The sequence below is a fragment of the Meleagris gallopavo genome, chromosome 5 (genome assembly GCF_000146605.3).
Source record: "Meleagris gallopavo isolate NT-WF06-2002-E0010 breed Aviagen turkey brand Nicholas breeding stock chromosome 5, Turkey_5.1, whole genome shotgun sequence".
In the NCBI taxonomy this organism is placed as follows: Eukaryota; Metazoa; Chordata; class Aves; order Galliformes; family Phasianidae; genus Meleagris; species Meleagris gallopavo.
The window spans coordinates 43,631,177-43,655,720 of NC_015015.2; the positions used below are offsets into that span (position 1 = coordinate 43,631,177).

The 24,544-nt window shown below is 41.7% G+C and overlaps 2 protein-coding genes across 2 annotated transcripts in view; both read right to left on the reverse strand.

Moving 5' to 3' along the window:
- The window catches only part of TRIP11 (thyroid hormone receptor interactor 11), a 308,569-nt gene that overhangs the window by 210,270 nt on the left and 73,755 nt on the right, over nt 1–24,544 (reverse strand). The window contains 4 exon segments of the mRNA XM_031553780.1: nt 17,092–17,240; nt 19,230–19,425; nt 22,017–22,143; nt 22,681–22,803. Of these exon segments, the coding sequence (XP_031409640.1) occupies nt 17,092–17,240; nt 19,230–19,425; nt 22,017–22,143; nt 22,681–22,803 (595 nt within the window).
- FBLN5 (fibulin 5) overlaps nt 11,814–24,544 on the reverse strand; it is a 47,755-nt gene continuing 35,024 nt past the window's right edge. Inside the window, exons 8-11 of the mRNA XM_003206665.4 lie at nt 22,681–22,803; nt 22,017–22,143; nt 19,230–19,425; nt 11,814–17,240 (exon numbers count right to left, since the gene is read on the reverse strand). Of these exons, the coding sequence (XP_003206713.1) occupies nt 17,079–17,240; nt 19,230–19,425; nt 22,017–22,143; nt 22,681–22,803 (608 nt within the window). The 3' untranslated portion in view covers nt 11,814–17,078. The remainder of the gene's footprint in view (nt 17,241–19,229; nt 19,426–22,016; nt 22,144–22,680; nt 22,804–24,544) is intronic.

A 24,544-nucleotide genomic window follows, 5' to 3' on the forward strand; every position in this document is an offset into this window, starting at 1 on the left:
CTTAGTCACCGATCCCTATCGCGGAGAGGGGATTTCCCTGCTGGCTGCTTCCCCGCCTCGGCGAGACTACGCGCGAGGATAGAGTTATCCTCAAGCAGCTGCCACGGGCAGAAATGTCGCTCGCTGGGCTGTCGCGCTGGCAAAGTCAGTGCTAAAGCTGTCCCATGCTTTGCTAAAGAAGGACTGGGCCTGCCTCTTAGAGAGGAAAGCAAAGCTTTGATTTGTATATCTTTCTAGCAAATAGCATTTCTAGCTGAGATGCTGGTCCCTGTCAGGTGAGACCGTGCACAGGCATGTGAAAGCCCCTGACATAGCCTGAGCTATTTGTAGGCTCATTTAGCGACCATACATGGTGGTGCGGCTCAGAAACCCGCAGGAAGCAAAGGCTCTAGGAGGCCCTGGGTGGCTGTGTGTGGCCTCTGTGCTCTGATTCAGGCAGATGTAAGCGGGAAGTGGGGCTGTGTTAGTGGGAAAAAGGAGGAGTGTTTCCTCCAGGAAGTTCTGTGTACTTTCTGGGTGCTTTCCAACTTCAGGTACACGAGCAAGATTTTGCATACCCATCCTGGCTGCTCTTGAGACGTAGCCTTTCAGAGATCCCTTATCCACCGAGAGTGCAGTTTTCCTGTGATTATTTTTTAATTTAATAGCAGTACAGACCTGATGCTAACTATGAGTTTTGTCATCTTGCACCATAACATGGCTACTTCAAACTCCAGAGTCACTGTGTGGAGAGAGCCTTTGCCAAAAGCACACACACAGTATTTGAGCTAACAAAGAGCCTCTGTGACTCCCTGCACAGAGTGTGGGATATCACGGAGCAAAGCGGTTCTGATTCCTGCTAAGGGAGCTGATGAGATTATGTGTGGTCACTCCTTTCAAGCAATACAAGTAACTGGTAAGCCTCCAAAATTATCTTTTTGGTATGCATTAAGCACACATCTCAAGGCATCTCATTTACGTGAATAAGTTATGTGAACTATAGTGAAAGCTATCTTTCGCTATTCATAAAAGCACGTTGTTTAACTACTGATACGGTCCCTGTGTGCACTTGCCTCTATCAGGTTACCGTGTTAGAGCTGAGGGCTATTCAGGCTCTGCAGTGATTTGCAGCCCTGCCTGAGTGGCTCTCCAGCTGCTGGAGGCAGCAGCTGCCAGGAATGCAGCTCACGTCATTGGTGTAAGAAGGGACATAAAACCATATTTCTAATGAGGAAGTTATAAGGGAAAAATACAGTTTGCCAGACTATCTTCCTTCTTCCTCAAGGCACAGGAAAGGCCATCCCCTGTGACTGGAGGGGCCTCTTCTCACATTCCTGGGGCTCATTGGATGTCTAAGGACAAACCTTCCACTCTTCTTTAAGCTGCCTGAAAATTGGACAGTTTGTTTCAATAAATACAAAATTCAGCTGCACATGGCAAGAGACGTGGTTGACCTGATTTTGAGTGGAGGGAAAGAACATTTGCATGGAGACAGAGAACATAATTGTAGTATATATTTTTTAGCTGCAGTAGCAGATGAACCTTCCTCTCCCTTAAAGATTTTTGTCCCAATGAAATCAAGCATGAAGATAAGCAATGAAACCTATTTACCTCTGTTTTTTGCTGCCTAAGCCTCTCTGCCAGCTGCAGATATATTCGTCCCTCCTGCCTGCCTCTTGCCAGCATACAGTGCCCCATATGCTGCTTGAGCGGCTGCTAATCTTTCTGTAACTAAACCTCACTTGAGAGACCTGGTGCTGTTCCCATGCCTTAAGCTCTCAGCTCTTCTCTCTCCATTTCTGTCCCATGACCATTAGTGCAGCCACCCAACCCTCCTATCTCCTGAAGCTGCACAGCTGCTCTGCGCCTCTCGCTGCCTCAACCAGGGCACCCTGGTGCTAAGACTGAGCAAATAAACTAGGCTGATCAGGGCCAAAGCACAGCACCGAGCTCCACAAGTGCTGAGATACTTGAGCAGCACCGTGCAGAGCCAGCAGAGGAGAATTTATTAGTCTGGGCTACACTTTGCCTAACGCATCCCCCAGTGAGGCCTGTCTCATCTGTTTTCAACCTCTGCGCAGCACACTACTCATTTGTTACCGAATTTGTTTATGCTATTGAATTACAACTTCCCAGTGTTTTTCTCTGTGAAAAAGGAGTAGCCAGAGGAGAGGACTGCAGAAAGGAGCTACAAGCAGGAGAGAGCTTTATCCTCTTTGGCCTCAACCATTTAGGAAGTAGGCGTGAAACAGTAAAAAGCCCTTGTGTAAATACTGACACAAGTGCTCTTGAATACTTCTTCATCTGTAAAAGCTTTCAAGCAGACTCTGACCCTCTTTCTTCACTTTGCGCAAACACGCCAGTGAATGAGTTTGTGAGCAGGAATGCTCACAGATGTTTCAAGCCTGAGCTCTCTCCAGCGATCCTTTGCGTCAGAAATCCAACCCCATCACTTGTGCACAGTTCATGAATCATGCCAACTTTGATTTGCAGTATCAAGCAGTTCAGAGGCTGAATCATGTTTGCACAAAGTACACCAGAACCTTTCAAGCAAAAAAGTGCATGTGTGTGGAAAACATCATTGGTTGATAGTTCTTGCCTTGTTTGAAACATATCAAATGCAATTAAGCAGCTGAGGAGAGTCCTTTAGATCTAGTAAGCATTTAACAGCACGGTGTCTGAAACATTTTGATTTCAGAAACTGACATGACGTGATATATTCTGCAATAGCCAAGCGATGAGCTCAGCTGTCCGGACATAAAAGCAGGCTGTTATCAGGACAAGGCCAGCACACAGCATACAGTGTCTCCCAGCCAAAATCCCAGTGCAACCACTAAATAAAAGTTTTGTATGCAGAGGCTTTTTGTGAGAAAAAAGGTTTATCCAACTCAGATTTCAGTGAAATGTCAGAGTTCTTTTCAGCTGAAGTCTATAAGCTGTTAACACACCTTTGTTATAAACAACTTCTGCAGCCAAAGGCTTTTACTACCATGGAAGTTTTTGCAGCAGTAAGCTTTATCCCTTGAGGTTTTGCTGGGAGAAACATTAAACTGTATTCCTCATCCTCTCTGTCCTACTCTCAGCTGGAGACTGGCTTTTTTCATTCCCATCACAATCTCTGAGTTTAACAGACACCTTCCTTCCTCTACAACAGATGCTGGGTGGGGTCTACACACTTTGTTATAGAAAGTTGTTATCGTTTAATTCAGTCTGTGTCTATTATGCTTTTTTCTTCTTCTTTTTTTTTCTTTTCCTAACGTCCCTTTAATGTCATGCTTTCCTGACATAACCCGCTGGAACTCTGTCTACCACCTGAAACTGCAGCCAGTTTTCTCCTCCCATAGTGCTGTAGAAGAACAGATTTATTGTACCATGTCAAGCATCTTTTGAAAGTGTTGCTAGGATGTCTAGAGGAAAAATTACAGGCAAATACTTTGTTGACCAAATTAAACTCTCTCTCATTTAGATCGGATGTACTGTAAATTTGAAAAGAGATTTGTTGGCCTGTCATGTCTTGCCTCATGCTATAAGGCAGCTTTTCTTTGTGCACATCATTAATACACGGTGAGAATGAGTCTAAAGTGGACTCATCCTTCATGCGCCAGAACACTTTGGATCTTTCTCTCCACAGACAGAGAGACACACAGGGGTTTAGCTGTGACATCTGCGTAGGCTGCAACAATTTCTTTTCAGCTACTTGTCAATCTCTGATATTATTAATGGCTGCCAGCCCCAGACTAGCACAAGGCAAGGTGAGGATCCCAGTAACCAGTGAGGGAAAGGGTGCTGTCCTAGCCCTGAGCTGGAGTTTTCCTACCATCAGCTATAGCCCACAGCGACAAGTAGGACCACATATATGCAGAAGGGAAAGGTTCATCTTCCTCCTTGGGAGACATTGCTGCTACTGTCTAGGAATCTGAGATGGTGAACCCAACAAACTTAGGAGACATTATAAACCATAATGTACAGCTGACAATAGGATGAGCAGAGCCAAGGCGCCTGTTTTTCAATTGCATTCTTTCTTGCCCTGGCTTCATTAAGAACTAGCTGCTCTTAGTCCAGGCACTAGTCCCACGTGTTTGTGAGAACAATGTCACATCTGCTGAAAAAAATAGTGGAAATACATTATCAACATATTAACCTTCAGATAACTTGTAGAGCACTTGTATCTGAAGGTTGTAGGCAGACAGTACAACCTCGGCTTTAAATCAGTGTGTTGTATGCAAATAACCCTTAATGTTTCAAATCTGCTATTTGAATCCAAGAAATTCCAATAGTTTCCTAGTCGATTTGGTGATTCAAGCTGATACATTTAGAATTGTTTAGATCTGTACAGCCTGTTGTTTGAAATTTGAAATTCTAGGGTAAAGGATAAAGAAAAAAGAAGAACCTGATCAGCAGCCAATTTCAGGAAAGATTTGAAATCTGAGATATCTCTGACTTCCTGTCTACCCCTCAGCAGTTGGACTTGGCTCAGTGTCAGGGTTTCAAATTGTTCCCCAAACCTCATTGTTAGGAGACAAAAACAAAACAGGAAAGACCTGTTTCAGGAAGGGCTGTCATATCTCTGAAAAAGGCCCTATGGGGCACCTGACTCTGAAACACGCTTATTTATTATAAATTATTTCCATGGCGTCACATTAACAAACAGAAAAGGTCACGAACTCCTGTAATTGAAGCAAATGGGTTTGACATCTGGGTTCTGGCAGAGGTTTCTCCTGTGGGATAGATTGTTTGTGCAGAGCTTTATTGAAGAATAATATTAAGAATGAATTACGAAATATTAGTGTAACCTAGTAAGAAATTATTGTATTTTACAAGCCAGAGACTTAATACATCTCACAGAACTATTTTCGTTCCTTGGATTCAAAGACACATCAAGGAGCGATAGCTGTGACCAGTTAGAAGAGAAAACCTGTGGTTTTTCAGCACTGCAGTTGGAAATGAGTTGGAAGGAAAGGTCCAGGCACAGGCAAGAGCCTAACTGCACGTACGTATTTTTGCTATGTGCCTGCTCTGAGGGAAGGCAGAGGGAGCTGGCAGGGAGCACTGCACGTGGGCAGCCAGGGCCTGAAGGAAGCCAGGCTGCCCCAAGCCACCCCAGCACTTCTGGGGGGACAAGACAGCACAATACTGTGGGCAGCTGGAGGCAGTTACTCCTACAGTCTATCCCCTTCAATCTTCTCTGGCTAAGTCAGTGAAACCTCAGAAGGGCAACCATTTCCAGTACAAATATTGATGGAAGGTTATTTGTAAGTCCCCTTCACCCCAGGAGGTGCTCTCCCATGAGGCTGGGGGAATGCCACCTCCTGGCATTTGGGCTGTCTCCTCACACACCATTCCAGTCCTTCTTGCTTATCACACTGCCAAAAACTTCCTGTTTCAAAATTGAGAAGGGGACCAGAGACAGCTCACTAGGTCCTCCTGGTCTCCTCCAGGCCTGGCTTCTGGCCAGCCCAAGCAAACAGCAGAACAGGGGCAGGAGATGGCCAAGTACTGCCAGCCAGTTTCCTCCTCACACTCTTCTGGGACCTCAGGGCCAGGTGCCACTGTCCTACCCTGTGTTTTTCCATCATCATCTCTCTGGGGTCTGCTCAGAGCTGACCTCTCTCCCAAAAATGAAATGCATGGCCTGCTGGAGGCCAAGCAGATGTTCCTCTCCCTGGGATGTTGGGGCCATCCGTGTCACCTGCATGCTGGAGCAGAGGCAGCATGCAGAAGGTCCTTCCTGAAAGACACCATTAAACAACTTGAGAAATGTGTTTTGTTTTTTTTTTCTTCCTCCCCCTCCCCCGCCCCCCCTCAGGTGAAAACAAATTTCATTTGCCTCTTTTAAAGGGACTGGATGCAAAAAGCCATCCAGGAAATCACACCATTCTAAAGCCTGCCAGCACCATAGAAATGAGGGAGCCTGAAGGGATGTCAATACAGGCCAAAAACAGGTCACCAGCAGAAACTGGAAGGCTAGCTCTAGCTAGAAGGTCAGTGTGTGCTTCCTCCAGTGTGTGGAAGCACACACTGACCTTCTAGCTAGAGCTTTGGCCACATCTCTCAGGGAGAGGCAAGGATGTAAAAACAGGACAGTCTGTCTTAAAACCACCGAGGCACTAACACAAGCAGAACCAGCGGTTACCAGCACATTTTAGTCTACTTTTAACACTTCGACCCAGCTGCAGGGAATTTGGCCGCATTCCCAGGCAGGCACACCAGTATGCAGCATCTTTAAGATACATGAAACAAGGCAAAACAACCTACTGCCAGCTTTTCTGGCTTTCAGCTTCCAGGTCCTTGTGCAGCATTGGCTGGTCCTCACTCAGCAACCTCCAAGTCATGGAGAAGAAAACATGCTGTAGTCAAAACTCTCACCCACATCACCACAGATTTTAGGACAAGAATAAAAATACACTCTCAATCTGAGGAAGAGGATTCTGTGTATTTAATTTCTTTGGTTCTATGCTTAGATGTCCAGTGAGATAAGAACATGCAGTTCCTTCAGTGACTGCTGCATTAAGCAAACTAAGATGGGTTGTACCTTCTTGGTACAACCTGTTCTTACATCTGAGCTGAATGCCACAAGTGTCATGAACCTTTGTTTTAACTGAAAGTTCAATAGCTGAAAACTACAGGACATCAATTCTTCACACTATTTTTCTGGCACATTATTTTTGAGAATCCTGAGTCAGCAGTAATAACAGTAGGTGCAGTTATTTCTTTGCAGGACACAGTAGCTGTGCCATGTTATTTACCTTTGCTCCCTAAGCCAAAAAAGCACATGCATGTACAACTAAGATCTTCCATGGTGAGCAAATATCTACTTGCCTGAAGTATTTTCAGCTGTCACTATTGCTTTAACTTTTAGCTCCATAAGAACTAGATCATATGGTAGCAAGGAATTCAAGGGTGAAAGGGTAATCATTTCACTGCAGTTCAGGGATTAACTTCCCATTAAAAACACGTGCATTTGTATTCAAGTGACATAATGAAAAATATGGTGGGACATGAAAGGTGCACTTATTCAAGCTAGCAGGGATTTACTGAACTAGTTCCTCAAGATCTTAGAAAACCTAACCAAACATTTCTCAAGATCAAGAGCTCAGGAAAATAAAAATAAATATACTAGAGGGGAAAAAATAGGACATTTAAGGGCACAAAAGTACTGTTAAAGATCAGTATATTGGGGACATTTGGGACAGTCCTTAGGAATAGTGGTACAGACTATGGTGTTGCTGTGTAGTGCTGTGAATGAGCTGTGGTTTACACATGCTGTCCTAATTTGTTGCTGGTGCAAGAAAATGCCCACCTGTATGAGATGCAGAGCTACTAGTTCTGGTTCGCTGTCATAGCCACAAAGGATTTGTTTTTTCAGTCACCAATGTGGCTGTGTTCTGGCTGACATGGAGAGCTATTTAACAGTGTTCAGCAGCAACTTCAAGGCCTAAGGAGTAACCAATACCACCAAAAATAGGAAGAAAGTAGGAGTTCTGATGTACATGCAAAAGACTGTGGGACTGCGCCAGCAAATATGGTTCATGTCTAACTCTACTGGAAGTGCAGCAGGAGTTTAAATTCCTGCAGAATACCAGTTGTACAGTCCAGCCAAACTCCTTCTCTCTGGTGACCTGGCTGAACAGCACTGACAGAGAAAGCGCAATCTCCTTCTCATGTGCACACTTTCAAGTCATCTCTAAAGTCACCATTGGCTTACTCACCCATCTCTCATTTGCACCACAGTAGAAACTTTTGCTGAATGGAAACATCAGATTATTTTTGTATTGTGAAAAGGTCTAATAAAGTAGAAGGATTGACACCACTCCATTCCACAGGAAACTTCACTTAGTCAAACATGACAGTATATATAGTAAGAGTAACCTGAAAAACAGACTTTAAACAGCTAGAGAGAGAAGGATCAGAAGCTCAAATCTGAAGAACTCAAATGAGATCACTAGAGCTGAATACCAACAGCTGAATCTGAGTAACTTGGTTTTACAGTGTCCGTTTTCTATCAAAGTGAGTGGAAGGCTTGTCAGTTTCATGGTGTGACTGGTCAACCCACTTCTTCCAAGGCACACCAATGAGGACTGAAGATCCAGAAATCTTTGGTCATGGATCACAGACCTGCTTTCTCATTTTACTTGAACAATTCTAGAGTCTTGGTTGCTCTTTAGCAGAAATTCTTCAACCCAGAGTTCCTGCGCTCAGCTACTCCTCTTTCGCTTTACATATAAGCATTCTTTACAACGTAATTTTTATTAATATGTTTGCAGTACAATGAGGGGAACCAAAGTGTACTTGTGTAACTGTAAATGAGCCTCAGCTGTTCATTTGAGTTCAAAATAGCTAAACAGATCTTTATCAGCTTTCTGAGTGGCTTGTAAATCATCCCAGGCTCTGTGAATGTCGTGTTACCTACCTCATCTCTGCAGTCAGCTGTGTGATGGGAATGAGAGAGACCAACTGCGTGACGTAAATTCCTTCACTTCCCACATAGCAAACCTGGTTCAGGCTGCCCTTGCAATTTGATGAAAAAGAACATTTGATTGAAATACCAACCAACAAACTCCAAATGTCCATTATGCATGGATCATTGAGTATTGTGTGGGTGGAAAAAAAATTCTTGTACTAAAATCACAAGCTATGTACTGCAGGTGGGAATGAGAATTAGCTACTTGTTAATAATTTATGAATAAGGAAACTAGCTCAGTCCAAGTTTCCTTATATTAATGCTGCTTGTTAAGGAGACCAGCTTATTCTGCAGAGTTCAGTCATATTCTGCCCAAAGGCAGATCCCTGCCTTCACTCAACTGGATTGTGCGTCCAGAACCCAGGGCAAATGGGAATAGAGGTTGGCATTTTGTTGGGCTGGGTGGAGAGCTCATCTCCTGGAATCCTCCAGGAACACCTCCAGGGCTGCAGTACACAGCCTCAACATGCCCTCCAAACACATGCTAGATGAGGCATGGCTGGCTAGTGCCTGGGGAGGCAAGGGAGCTCCCCTGCTCCAATGCGCAGTTCCAAGAGAAGAACGCAGTGCCTAGAATACATCAAGCTCCATGTACAAATAAAGTAGACTTAAAGCAAAATCTAACTGATATTGAGCCTTATCATGAATAAGCCCAATGGGAAATGAAGACTAAAATACATGCATGTTCCTCCAGGTATGGGCAAGATTACAGCATTAAGATTTGAAAGAAATTTAACATTTTACAAATTAATTGTGTTCTGCATTGAAGTCTTCTCTGCAACTATGTACATATTATACATTTATGACCAATAGATTTAATAATATCATTGATCCTCATTCAACTTGCTTTGCAAAGGCGTACATGATCCTGGCAAGAATGCTTTCAGTGATGATAAACAATTAACTTCAAACCAGAAAATGATCAAAACAAACTAGAATTCAATTACAATTTTTTTTGTTAGCAATTAAAAAAAAAATATTTAAAAAGCCTTCATCATAATCTTTACTGGTATATTCAATATAAATTGTTTACAAGTTGTAAAACAATACAAGATTTAAAGTTCATTTTCTACTGCAAATGAAGCAATGACTGTTGGTTAAAGTGGCAAGATGGGGGACAAAGAAATCATTCATTTTAAATTACAGCAATTACTCTTTTGAAAGTAACTTTGATTACAAATTATAACATGCTTATTAATCTCAATAGACTGCAAACAGAGATGAGGGAAATGACTGTTTAAGCAGGAGTTCTGTGAAACATTAATCAAGATGGGTAGTGAATCCTTCTCCATGCACCTGTACTTGTTGTGGGAGAAACCAGTAGTATAAGGTGATGCTTTATGTTCTCTATGTTATGCTACACTACACTTTCTATCTTTCAAAGGCCTTGGTGGAGCTAAAATGATTCACATACACCAGAAGAGAGACTTGTCTCAGAGACCCTGAACACTGAGACTATTCCTTAGTACTTCTACATAGTCTTGGTTCATCCTTCCCTTGCCTCTGGTCATTGATTACCACTTCCTTGGCCCATCCATCAGCCTGTCATTTGGTCTGTGCAGTAGTAGGGTGAACTATACTTAATGCTGCTAGAATGGTAGAAGACAAGGATTCCAGATTTCAAGTAGTTAACTCTTTCAAACTTCACATAGAATGTCTTAATTCTAGAACTGCTTATAGACTATTTCAGCCCTTACCTGTCTAAAGATAATCTCCTTTTTAGGATTTTGCATTTCTGACTTATTATTTTTGTCTACAGCAATGACATCATAATCAAAACAGTGAAGAACAATTAAAGTTGAAGCTCTTTTTTATTAACTTTCTAGTTGAGTTGCAATTTTATCCCGCAATAATTTTCTTATTAAAAAAAAATATATATATATATCTATGGGAGTGAGTGCTATTATAACACACAGAATAAGAGTGGGCAATTCCAAAGGAGCCCAACCCTGAGGAACAGCAGGAGGATACACTAGAGCCTGCTGCAAGTAGAGTGCATATTGTAGGCAAGAGCTTGGGAACATCATTTAAAAATTTTCATACACGTATAAACACAATGAGAAATTGTATATACATTTGCAATGTGATGGAAAGTGCAGCAATGACAGTAGAACAGCAAGACCTCAGGCTGCAGCAAGTGAGGATTTGCTCAACCATAAGAGCTACGGGCACAGAAATAAAGGAAAGAAGTTGCCTACCTTCAGAAGGCCTCAGATAGGCAGGGATCTCTAAATTAAATAGCCTTGCTTCCACTGCCAAACCTTAAATGAGGTCTGGGAAGGGGTGGAGCCAGGATCCACCCCTTCTGGTCATTCTGTTGCATTGTATGCACCTGAGCTCCCCTGGGTTGGCTCTGCCTTCCCGCCAGGTGCTCAATCACTGGTTCAAGCCATGACTCAGCATTTCTGCTACAACATACTTAGTAAATCTCTGTTTGGCATCGTTAAAAAGTCAGTGAAGATCTCTCTCCTCCAGCTGAGGGTGACAGAACACTGTGATTCTGAGAACCAATCTCTATGACTTTTGTGCCTCATTCACTGACCTGGGTGCGGACTAGAGCTGGCAAGTCTTTCTTGTTGCTGCAAGGGTCCCTAGATCTCTGTAGAGCAGCTGCATTTCTTTAGAAAGGAGACAGTGTTTCTGCCCCCGTTTCCCTTCCTGCGTGACATCAGATGTCAAAGTACAAAGAAATGTTTTTAAATGATGAACTAGATTCAAGTTTTCTTGGGGATACGGATTCTAATAACAAATCAGTGTAATCTTGGCAGGCTTTCTACCTCTCTGTTTGCGCATTATCTACAAAATGAGTTCATTGGCTGAAATAATTATTAGGAACAATGATTTCTGCTGCATACTGGAGAACTCTATTGCTGGACTTTTGAATTGTGTTTGTATTATACATAGGCAGACAGGAAAAACACCCACCACCATGTGTTTTGAGGATTTTGTCAAAACTAACCTTTGTAGCCATGGTTTCACATGTCAAATGCAGAACATTTGTGGCAATTTGATGATGAACAATCTCCAGACTTATGTTTCAGTCTTGAAAAACACATGTGCATACAGAGTCTCAAGGAAGTCAGCATGATCCCTCACGGATTACAGAGATAACTGTAGAAACACTTTCCATGAAGAAGGTGAGAACTGCCACTCTGTAAAGGCTTTAATGGAGTTTGATAGTTCAAAAATGTGTCAAGTGCTTGAGTTGGCCTTTGAACACCAGGGGCAAGAAATCATTCATGGAAAGACATCAGTGAATGGCCTGAAATACCAGAGAAAATCCTGAAGTGCCAAGGGCACTTCTTGGAAAATACTTCTTGGAAGTATTGGAAAATACTGAAGTACCCAAAGATATTTCCCACAGAGAAAGAGATAGTGCAGTCATACTACTGTTTATTTACTGGAAACAATCTTTCAAGTCTACTGTCAAAATAATACATATCTGTTTACATATATACCACTGACACTGAGTTTCAAGACTTAAAATAAAACTGGGCTAAATCCAGACCTGATGTTAGGGTAGCAATCGCTGACTTCAGCACAGTCACGATCACATTGCACTCTCTCTGTCTGGGACAATTAGTATTTGGAAACTGAGAAAACCTCATCTGAAGTGTGAAGTGTCTAAAGATGTATCCCACAAGCATGTCCTTACTGGACTTCTTAAAAAGCTTTGTGACTCTCAAGACCGTATGATACAGACCCAATTTCAGGAAATGTGACTCATCAGGACTTAAGAGAGCTTCTGATACCTTGAAAATTGTGGAGTGGCTATTTTTTTCTCAAATCCTTTTTGTGAAACGAGGTTCTGACAGCAGGCTGGGCAGTTCTTTCAACTATCCACTTTGCTGTAAGGGTGCCTAATAACATTGCGGAGAGAAGGGTGCAAAAGCAGCAAGTGGGCCAGCTGCATTTCCAGCAAAGCATGAAGAACTTGCTCTTATGCTGGGAGAAGAGTAACCTGGCAGGGAAATAAAGTCTGTCCTGGCTGTGAGAAAAGTAACAGAGGTCAGTTAGAACATAAAAGAGACACAAAGCCTGCAACTCATATCCAAAAAGCAGAATGAAAAATGTTGAGTAATGCTACAGAAAATGTGACGCTCCCTCAGCATTTCCATTTGCAGTGCATGACCATAATGAGATCACTTGTCCAGGACAAATACACAAAGGAGAGTGGAGAACCGGTAGGGAGTTGAAAGAGATTGAATATTTGTGGAGATTTTGGTTGCTGAAGTGTTTTCTAAGGATTCCTTTGCTACTCATTATTTGCTTACCAGTGTAAAAGCGTATCTGCCTCTGTGATTTCATGGGTATTACTTGAGTTACACAGGGATCAGTTTGGCCAGTGGAAACCACTACAGGGATCTCAGAGGTCTGAACAAATAAAATCTGCAGTTCGTGAGGTTTCCACCTCTGATATGCAGACTTAGAAACATCAGACGCACCCTGCAGTGAGACAGGTGAGGAAAAGGACATCTGCAGGACCTGAGACAGCCCCACACAAATACCTCTGGGCCATTACACAGACTTTTGAGCACAGGTTGCCTGTCTGGGCAGACTTTCTAAAGAAAGTCTCATTATAACTATCAGTTTTCATGCATGGCACATGCTTTTGGGTTAAGCTAGTCAGAAATGTTTCGAAGACATAAAGTAACAAAATGTGATGGGTTTAAGTCACTTGTAAATGCTCGTGTCAGAGGATACACAATTAGCTTGTATTGTGTCGTTTTATAACTCTTTAGCTTCCAAATGCAAAGCCACATTACTATTAGTTTTAGTTTCCATAAATTGTCATTTGTATACAAATACATCACAGTGCTTTTTACACACAGGGAAGATCCTTGGTATACTTATTATCTTTCCATTGAAGAGCAGCAGTCATGCAAATTAACACCAGCTGAGGGTTTTTCCATCCAGATTTATTTCAACAATGGTGCCTTTCAGGCTTAAATAATGTTAGGGCATACTTTTATTTATTTTTTATTTTTGAAACGCCTTTCCACTATGAAATTTTCATTAGGTTCTAACACAGCTACAGAAAAGATCCAGTAGCAAACTCTGAGAATGAGCCAGACTGGATCACTTGAGTGACCACAAAATGAATCGATTCTTTTGCTCTGTTTGTTTTAGATAGAGAGAATTGAATGCATGTGTTGTGGTAACGTAAAGCCGCATTTCTGAGACAATGAAAGCTGACTCTTGTAAGGGATGAGACGATAAAGAAAATATGGGCACAGGCTCCCCACTTGAAAAGGAGAAAGTTGTTGGTTCTGCATGAACAGCACAGGATGCTACCTTGGTGATGATGGATGTGCAGCCACTCATATCTCAGCTATTCCCACCAAAGCTATTGCAGTCAGAGAAGCACAAGTTGAAAAGTGATTCTGTAGGATCCAGCAAACTCCTAAGTGAAATAACATTTTGTTGTCTGTGTTAAAAAAAAATCCAGTTCCCTAAAAATATTTCAAAGACAAATACATCAGGTAGGACCCATCCAGCTCTGTAACACTGGATCCTGTAAAACCCTGACGTGTGTACTCCTTTTTTTTTTTTTAATTTGGCATGAATTGCTGTAATACATGAGCCTATAACAATCTATTGGAAACAGACCTTTGAATAGGAAATGGAGAGTTTAGATGTTACAAACTGCGAGTAAGTTATTATTTTGAGATTGGCATATATTTTGGCAAAGTTAAAGTTGGCTGGAGTGATAGTGAGTGATGAAAGATGTTATGGCGATTGAGAAGTGGCTGAATTCCTTTGTTTCCAGACTTTACATTTTTTTTTTAAGGCACAAAATGTTTACATAGAAAGTGTAATATTGTTTCATGAATATTTGTTGCTAAAACCAGGCGTTCGAGCCTTATCCTTTTAACAAACTGTTTAGTAATGGAATTCCTCTGTTATTTTTTTAATATTTCTTAATTAGGGTTAAATCAGGTTGGTATGCAGGGACCATGGGAGAACAGCCCAAAAGTGAGGAACTGTCTGATATCTAACAGAGTGCACTTCCTCTCCAGGAGGTGATGTGACAGCAGGAGGAAAAACTTCACTGGGCATGAAGAAGTGATAATATGGAGGCACAGAGGTGGTGAAGAAGGGCTTTTATGTTCTGGAAAAACTCAGCACATTGAGTTTCATTTAAGATAGTGCCTGCCCCATATCTGTGTCTTGGGCTACCAGAGCCTCCTTTCCTATGTCTGCCTTCCATAACCTGGGACCTATGAGTTATAAACTAAGCGATGGTTATAAACTAGCATTCCTCCTTGATCATTTCTATTTTCCTCTTCAAGGCTGGCATCCGGTGAGCCTCAATACACTCAGAAAGCACGTTCCTGATATTTCTCTGTCCCTGCGGGTTTCCTCTATATTTGTACCCTTCAGTTGGCTACTCACAAAACTCATTGGCTTCCTGCCCTCTGCTTAGCCCCCTAAAGCCTGGAGTCAATCTTGAGCTGGTCTGCTTTTATAGTAAAAGACAGCCTGTGTGCAGAGCTCTGAGCCATGGGAACCTAGTGTGTTGCAGCATCAACGAGAACACTTTATTAAGAAGTGGAAGCTGCTAAAGCACACTCAACTCAGCATTTAGCTGTTGTAGGCCATTGTATCAGGACTTTCTCAAGCTAAGTACCAGTAAAAAGAGCAGTCACTTCTACACCTAGAGAAAAAACAACCCCAGACTAACTTGTAGAGTTAACTGAGAGCAAGAGTCAGCTGATGCAAAAGTGTAATGCAGCCTGAGTTGTGATAACTTTTCTGAGTCTGTGTTCTCCCATTTAATACTTGACTTTAATGTAGCCCTCCATATAAGAATGAAGACCTTCTACTCTGCTCCAGTCTATTCATGCTATAATCCTCATAAACTCCCTTCCCAAGTAGCATTAAACAATTCCAATCCTCAAAAGGACTCAGCAAAGGTTATGTTTTGTGCTAGTGATGCTCAAGAGCAACTAAGACAATAAGAAAAAGTAAGGGGAAATAGCAAGTACTTGCTTCAGAGAAATGTAGAACAAAGCATATGAAGCCTTATCCTTAGTAAATAAAACACCGAACTGCCAGTGACTTTAACAACATGAGGATAATACCTCCAAACTATACAATTAATTTTATTTTCAAACACCTAAATATATATATATTTAGTCTAGCACTGTGAGGCCTCAGCTGGAATACTTTTCACAGTTTTGGGCAATGCACTTTGAGAAAGATGTGAACCAATTGGAGAGAATCCAGATGCGAGCAACAGGAATGATCAAAGGTCCAGAAAATGTGATGTATGAGGAAAGACCAAAAGAATTGGGTTTGTTTAGACTAGAAAGGAACAGTCTGAGGGGAGACGTGACAACAGTCTTCAGACATGTTAAAGACTGTTGCAAAGGGGAAGATAAACTGTTCTCTATTTCTACTGGAAGTATGCTAAAAAGCAATAGACTTACAACAGGGGAGACTCCGATTAGACTTTAGGAAAAACTTTCTATTGATTCCAGCAGTTATACCTGAGAAGACATTACCTATGGAAACTGTGGGATCCCGTCATTTGAGGTCTGGGTACTGGCATAGGTGGGTCTGCTTTGTGTCAGAGGCATGAATGACAAGACTACTCCAACTCCTTTTCAGCTTGTTTTCCCTAATTTTAAGAATGTAGGAGAGAGATTCTGTGCAAACAGAATAGTTATTATTTCTTTTCCTGAAGGAATTTGGACATATCTGAACTGAGTGGTTGCAGCCTTAGCTGCACAGTTAGTATTACTAAACTTTACAACCATTACAAACTGTTTGCAACTATTACACTGAAGAACAGTGAAAAGTTCTGATTCTCACCTGCTCTTAAGTCCCTGGACACAATTCTGGCAGTGGAGACCTGTGTCAAAGAGCCTGGCTTTAACTAGGCATAATGCTCTAATCAGTGTAAAACATGCCATCCAGTGATGGATTTCTATAAGCTCTGTTATACAGAACAATTTAATACAGGAAGGAACCCAAAGATGTGACATGTTGTTAGAAAGTAGATTACATAGTACAACAAGTATTTTGGAATTAATTTACAATGAATTTTAAGTACAAAACAGAATCAAAGAAAAGCAGATGAAAGTAAGACAAATGCAGAGTGAATTGAAACAAAGTGCTTGACTGATAATTTCAAAGTTAATTGTAAATGTAAATTAGCACTTCTGAGATCCCTTGTTTCAATAGGTCACTTTTTTTTTTTTTGGTTGGTTTTCACTTGTTTGTCAGCTTTCCATTTATAATGAAAAAAAAAAAATGCAAGATTGCAAAAGCCAGCTTTTTCTGCAGTTTCTTTGGTACTTTTTGCTAAGCAGCCTTGGAGCTACAAAGGTTCACAGTCTTTGAAACATAGACTCATACCCTAGAAACGTTTACAGTGGAAAAAAGAGTCCTTAAAATATATGACCACATAGAGAATCATACGGGATCTGCTGCCGATGCACCTTCAGAGGTCTGCATCCTGGTAGGGGTGTGCATGAAGAGGCCTCCCTCCTCAGACAGGCATAGGTCACTGGGTCTGTGGAAATACTGACTTGGTTTTGAGCTGCTATACGTACTGGCTTCTGAGGAGAGAGTTCTGCAGAAGAGGAACCGTGTCTTTAGTTTTAATGCTTACAGGGCACCAACGCAAGGTTTAGAATGAGTACTGTGATACAAATATCCTCAGCCGGATGACGGAGCTTCCTCTGAAGTTGATGACGGTGTTGACAGTGATCATTTCCAAGTCTAACTGGACAGTGCGGGGCCCTTTCACAGGACGGGTCATCACCAGTGTAGCACTGATCGGTCCTGTTTGCTGTGCACAGAAAAAGAGGAAGCAGGTGAGATTTTCAGAAACAGTTTTGAAAACTGTCATCTCAGACGAGACCACACGATGCGCCTGGGCTTTCAGCTCATGTCAGTGTTTGGCTCCATCTCACTCTTTTGTGTGAACCATTGCCTTCTACACTTTTTTAAAGCCTTTGAGAGCCCTGCACATAAGGAAGCTATTGTGCAAAGAAATTTGCTATCATCTGAATGGAAAAAAGATGAAAACGTGGATTTAGAGCATGCACAAAAGATGTCACTTGTTTCTTGAGGGGGTCATATATTATTTAGTTTGATGTAAAAGCTACTATTACTTTGAAGCAGCAAAAGCAGCAAACTCCAGGAAGGGGTTATATTACTGGAGCTTTGAGAACAGATGTTCCTACGTGAGTGGAAACAGGGCTTGCTGTATAATTGCATATGTTAACATTGCAAAACCTCACCCTCTGAAGAGGGCTTTAAATAGATGAAGGCACATTAGAACATTTGTCATTTAGTAAGTGGAAGCAGAGCTTTGAAATGTCTGTCTGGAACAGTGGATTATGAGTATTTAAAAACCAGTTTCTGAGGTTAAAACTAAATGCAGTTTGTTTTCCAGCAATAGCTGATGTACATAAAGTGTGGCCTGTTTTGCTATGAAAAGGAATGTTTACATTACCTCTGATAAGAGAGGCCCAATAAGAGGTGAGGAAGAGCTGCCTGGTGAGCCAGCAGCATCCTGAGCACTGCGCATCCTGTGCCCTCAGCTCTGCCCGCTCCTGCTGGGTGCAGAGCAAGGGACAGGCACCACCTGCTGGCTATACACCCGCATGGGAATGTGCTGCCAGGGAAGAAAAAGGGCAGCTTGTGCCAGCAGAGTACTTTAGGTGACAAATGGATGGTTATGCGATTAATGAACACAAGGAGAAAGCAGACTTGAGCAATGGTGCTCATCGATGCAGCCTTAGCAACTGCCAGTTTGACCCAGGCTAGTTTGACCCAGGCCAGTGGGGTCAGTAATGACTTTACAACAGGAAAGAGCTCGTGGGACGTCCATGATCACTCCTGGACCAGTTGTCATATCAGAATTTTGGGAAGTTTTCTTTTTTTGGATGTTATTTAACACCAAAGCTGTCAAGAAGAACTTGTTTTTGAGTATCTATTGAAATCTGTCATGCTACCATTTTCTGTGAGGCACAGGAACCATCGGAAGCTGCTGAACACCACTTAATGTGAACATCAAAGCCAGGTTTTGACTGGGGTTAAAAATAAACACACTCAACATCACCATCTTTGGTGGTTGTGCCTCACCCTGTGCAGGTGATTCCCATTGCCCCTGTTATAGAGGTGGTGAAGATGACAGAAGAACAAGGATGAGTTCTGAGGAAAATTTGAATTAAAATAAGCATTTCTGTTTTCCCCAAAAATGCCTACTGACAATGTGTGTTTTCAGTGAAAACAAACATGAACACTACACAACACAAAAAACCACCACCAGCAAACAAACGCATAAATGAAAAGAAAGAACTTAGAAAGTCAGTTCTTAGGATAAAGACTTTCTTTTTATTTTTCAGATTTTTTTTTTTTAAATTACCAAGGGAGAGTATGAAAAAACAAGTAAACAGTGTTGACTCTCTAATTGACAAGTACCAGTAGTCTACAAGATTTTAAGAAGTTTTGGCACAACACTTTATCCTGAACACAGGAAACAGCTGCTCTTGACAGGGGTACAACTTTTGTGAATCTGATGGCTCATAAAACAAGAGCATTTGCTTTGAGTAAGTTACCTTCCTGAAACAAAACAAAACAAAACAACAAAACAAAACAAAAAGCAACTGCAGCTCCCACAAACCAGTTGTTGCTCTGCAAGTCTGAGCGTAAAAATATCTCATACTGAAGATTTAAATAGCACTCAATAAAAGCAAAGTTCTGCTGTCAGGAAGAAATGTAGCTACTAAGAAGATACTCCAGGTTTTTTCCCAGCCAGTGCAAGACTTACCCGCATGTAGAATTCCCTGCCCTCATTCCCTGATTTGATTTGGAAGATGTAATAGGCTCCAGGGTAGCGAGTTGTTGCTTGCATCTGAAAGATGTCAGAAGGCACTGAACGCCCAGACAGAACATCCATGACTCTGTACAGGATAGTGAATGGTTGATCCCTGCAGCCGGGGTTTTCAGCTGGACACATACAGCGGCTAACAGAGAGATAAGATTGTCATCAATAGTTACAAATCCCTGTCGCACTTCATTCTTAACATGCTAATACAGCTGCAAATAATCAATCGATCAGCCAATGGATCAAGTTGCCAACCAGCTAAAATAATCAATTTCACTTGTAATGAATTTTTTCTCTGATAGTGTTCTCTGCACTGCTACTCCAGTTTGCTTCCATCCCTGCTTTCTTTTTCTTGTCCTCCAGCTTTTTGCCAAGATATCTTGGCATTACCTATGTCGTTAGACCACTCAGAAATCAGTACTTTCTTTAAGGAAGCTCTGCAGGTGTAGAATGGCTTGTGTTTGTTTGTTCTCATAGTAATTTAAACTAGTAATTATTGGATAATTTCAATAACAGTGTGACATAAATACTGTATTAGTATTTAATAAAAACAAATAGTGAGATTTCCTGGATTGAAACCAAAGCTCACAGATCAATCACAAAGCTCTGAAGAAGAGCAGAATAGCAACTCAAGCATATGACATCTCTACCAACAGCCTCCAATCATCTGCAACCTCAGGAAACTCTTGAAACAAAGATGTCTTTTGTATATTTGCCTTCCTGCAATGTATTTCTTACCCACTGGCATGCTCAATTTCCCCTTACACATCCATGACACCTTGTGGCCAATAGCCCCTCCCTGCATGCCCACCTCTTTGCCTGCACTGCCCCTTGTTGACTTTGATCCTCTCAGCTTTTGAGAGCAGACTCAATCCCTGCTCATCATCCATGTGCAGTTCGTGGCTTCATATTTGACTTTATTCATGGCTGGAGAATCCTAACCTTGATGCTTCTCACAAGGAAGCTGTTCCCTACTTTTGATGCTCGTTGTCACCCTTCATGAATCTTTGTCCAGTCATATCACACTGCTCCTGTGAGGAGGTGATGAAACTGGTGATAATCTTGAAGATATAAGGACACAGTTGCACATGCTTTAAGGATATTCTGCACTTCAATTTCAGATTTTTCTTCTGACCTCTACGTAGTACTACAGATCATGGGAACCCTCTGTAACAACCCTCAAACCTCACTTGGGAGGGATTATGATCAGATCATTGCTATTTATTTCATTTCACTTGTAAAACTGGGGTTGTTTTCATACTTTTACATTCATCTACACTGAATTTAGCACAATCATTGAGGCTCCTTCTGCAGTTCTCCTCTTATCTTTCAACCTTTTATTCATCTGTGCCAGGGATTTGTTACTTACGGCTGCTTAATTTCCATAGCATGAAGTGTAGGGCTCTTTTCAGAAATCTTTGGAAACCCAAGCAGACCACATCAACCCATGTCCCTTAGCCACATGCTGCTAATTTCTTCAGAGAACTCCAATAAAATGCAGGATATCCCTTTATAAAAGCCATGTTGGGGAATTTACTGGATGGAAATAAGGCTTTTTGTCTATTTTTTTCTATAACCTCCATCATTGACAACAGCTTCAGACAGTTCCTCTGGCAAATTCTCCATAAAAAGGTTCCTGGCATTATGAACACCCCATTCCTTCCACAGAGAACACAGACGCAATGAATTTGCTTGGCTTTTATACTGACTACTTCTAGACATATGCCACAAATTAAATGCAGTCACATCTAGATATGAGCCAAAGCCACCAAATACAAAGCTTGGAGGATCAAGAACTTTGGTGCAAGCTCATTTGTAAGTACCCCACAGTTGGGCTCTGAAGAATTTAGATACAGAGGCTTTAGACATTTCAAGATCTAGTTTAAGATTTCACCACTTCTGAAGGTATATAGCCCCAGAACTGACAGAAGTTGTCCACTCCTCAGCTGCCCTAGTTCAGAAAGCAGTGTAAAGACACAAGTGCATTATCATGGGAAGCAGTGAATTCTCCATGTCTTGCTTTTCTATAAAATACATAGGCTACCAAGTAACCTCAAGAAATTGGATCTAGCACAAACATGGATGAAATTCTATGACTTGCACTACATAGAGATCTAGCTGGGGCTGAAACATTCTAAGCTCCAGGCAAGTATATACAAAAATGTAAAAGAACTGAGCACTATTTAGAAATGTGGGTTCCACCACCTTCTCCCCCAAAATATGTTCAGAGGATTCTGAGTTTAGACACTAACAGTGCTAATTTCAGACTGTGCAAATCAATCTGTGGACAGCTGTTTTTCCACACATCTAACCTTTGAGCAGTAGGAAACTACTTGTGTTCTGCTATAATGAGCACCAAATGTTTTTAAAGCACTTCCTGGACATGAGCTAGTTAGTATTTACAGGAAATACTCACATTAACAAACAGCATTTAAGCATATATGAAGTCAGTAACATAATTAAAGTGTCTTTATTACATTACAAACCTTGCTGTTTCCTCTACTCACTGATAAGTGTTTTTCCAGTCTAACTTCCCACACATCTGAGTATCATATCATATCCCACCTGGTGACCTGGTAAGGAATTGCAATTTATTATTTGTATAAAGCTTACTAATAGTAAACTCTCCAGACACATTTCATGGCTGTGTTGCAAAAAGCAGCTTATTTGGTTCACTAGATATGCTTTACACAGTTAGAATTTGCTTTTGTGGCTGTGTGTATTACTCACTTCTCATTAATCTGGATATAAGGTTCCTCGCATCTTACTGGGTCTAAACATTTATATTCTCCTGGGATATTGAAACACGTTTGCTGTAGAGTGCAGGTGAAGTTCCTAGTTTCACATTCATTGATATCTAAAACACAAAAAAACAAGAGAAAAGCTACAATAGAGACGTATGTTTAAGACACAACTATTACAGTCCAATGTCCATTGTATAGCATTGACCAAAAATTCACTCTTGCACTATGAGAAGTAGCTTTTGATAACTGGTCCCCCGTCTAAGATTAGTTTCTACCCCACTAATTTCTTCCTGTTGGAGTGCTCCCCTATGCAAAATGCTGCAGAATTAAAAAGAAACTGCTGCTCAAGCTCTCTGACCTTAGAGAAAGTGAAAACTAAAGACAGACACGCAGCAGAGGGGAGAGCATTTAAGGGCTTTACTGTGTAGCTGTTTCTTAATCAGTAAAGCCTTCCTTAGACCATTACACCAATTGACCTCAGTGGGGCTATTCATGTGATGACATTCTCACCAGAATCACATAATTGGCCCCTATGAGTATGTCACTATGCAATGCCAAGACTAAGAAACTGAGTCCTTGAAAACCTCTTTCCAGACACTGGACTTATCTTCTAGTCCCTCTGGGTTTAATCAGTGCTGGAATGCTCTTACCTTGGCAGCTTCTGCTATCATCAAGCAGGTTATAGCCCGAAGGACAGACACAGTAGTAAGAACCAGGCCCATTCACACATTCGTGCTGGCAGAGGAACTCTGAGAAGCTGCATTCATCCATGTCTGCAGTGGTAAAACAAAGTTTAGAATCTTTGGCTTCACAGTTAAAAGGATAGTCCCACAAGCAGGTGGCCATCCAGACATGCCTATCATCCCAGTTGGAGGTTGGCATCCTCCAACTCCCTAGAGCTCTCAGGCAGCCTGGCAAAATGCTGTTAAACACAATCTTGGCTAAACTAAACCAAAGCTGCTGCTCAACAAGATGCACAAGTCCTATTTATTTTTCTTTTTGAATACCTGTCACCAGTTGGCCATATTTTTAGTTCTGTTTTACGTCAGAGATAGAGGTGCTCTGACTACAAAGCTGCAACTGAAATTTGTAAGGAGAGACTTGATGGTTATTTTTCTTTTCCTTTTCTTCTTTTTTCTTTTTCTTTTCTTTTTTTCTGGAGAGCATACTTCCCTTTCCCAGAGCCATATGGGTCCCAGTAGAAATCCTGTAGCCAGCCCCAGTCCTGGCTGTTTTATGTTACTTAGCCTCTAGCCAGTTACATGTAATGCATTCTAGCAAGACTTCAAGCTCATCCCAGCTTGGGTCAGACTTACTGGAAGGCCCAGTGATCTCCCAGATACAAAGGAAGCTAAGCAGTCTGTCCAATCTCTGATTAAAAGCAGTGTATGATCTCTTTTCCCCTTTTACTCATGAACTGACCAGAAATCATATGCCATGGAACCGTGTTCAAATGAGAAAGATGAACTTCAGAGCTGCAATGGAGGCATGGCTGACTGAGAGGAAAACACATGCAAAGGCGCTAGAATGAGGGAGGCTGCTGTTAATCATTTCCTTCTTTTTCTGTGCAGGGGAAGAGAGAAACAAAGGCCAGAGTCCCAGCCAGGAACTCCCAAGTTCGAATTCCCAGCTCTAACCTTGACTCTCCCAAGAAAATCACTTTCACTCTTCAGACTGAATTTCCCTTTCTTTTCAATTGGACTCAGTCCATTTATCCACTTCTGGTGTTTTGTACAGATGTACTGGAGAGTGTTTGAGTCCAAATATGCTAAAATAGTTTTACGTCTACAACCACATAATCAAAAGTGATGAAGGGAACTCTACACCTGCAGACTTCTGTTGTTGTGTCACCTGCTTCACCGAGTTCTCTGAAAAAATCACCTTCCTGACAAAACATGGACCAGGGGCTACCTCCATAATGAGACTGAGATGTTGCCCAGCTCTCTAGGCCTCCTAGCCAAACCTTCCAGCACCATCAGATTCATAGAACCTGCACTCAGCTGCTGTCAAATGCTGGAGATAAAGGCACAAGGGCCATATGTTTCTGCTTATGAGTGACCCAGGGCAGATATCTTTGCTATTTCTAAACCCTTCTGCAGTGCTGCCAACTATACTCACTGGGACTGTTTCCTTAGTGAGCCTCAGTGATGTCTAGCAATTTCTTGTGAGGTGAAGAAAGCTCATCCAGAGGAATATGACCTGCTTGTGACAAGTGTTTTCTGGCATAGAAGGGTCAAAGGAAGGGTTTCTGCTCTAAATCTGTGTGGTGGAAAATACTTTTTGCTGGCTTAACTCTCAGCCATGAATGAAGTTCAAACACAGCCTTTACTGCTGCTATTTTGTTCTGGCAGTGTTTCTGTGGCACTAGGTTAGGGTTAGGTTTAGATCCCCAGAAAGCTCAGGAGCATGGACAAGGGCACAGGAGTCTAACTTAGAAGAAAAAATGTCACTAGAAAGCAGAAATCTTAAGTTAGGTGCTTCAGCTCTAAATATATAATAATATAATATATATAA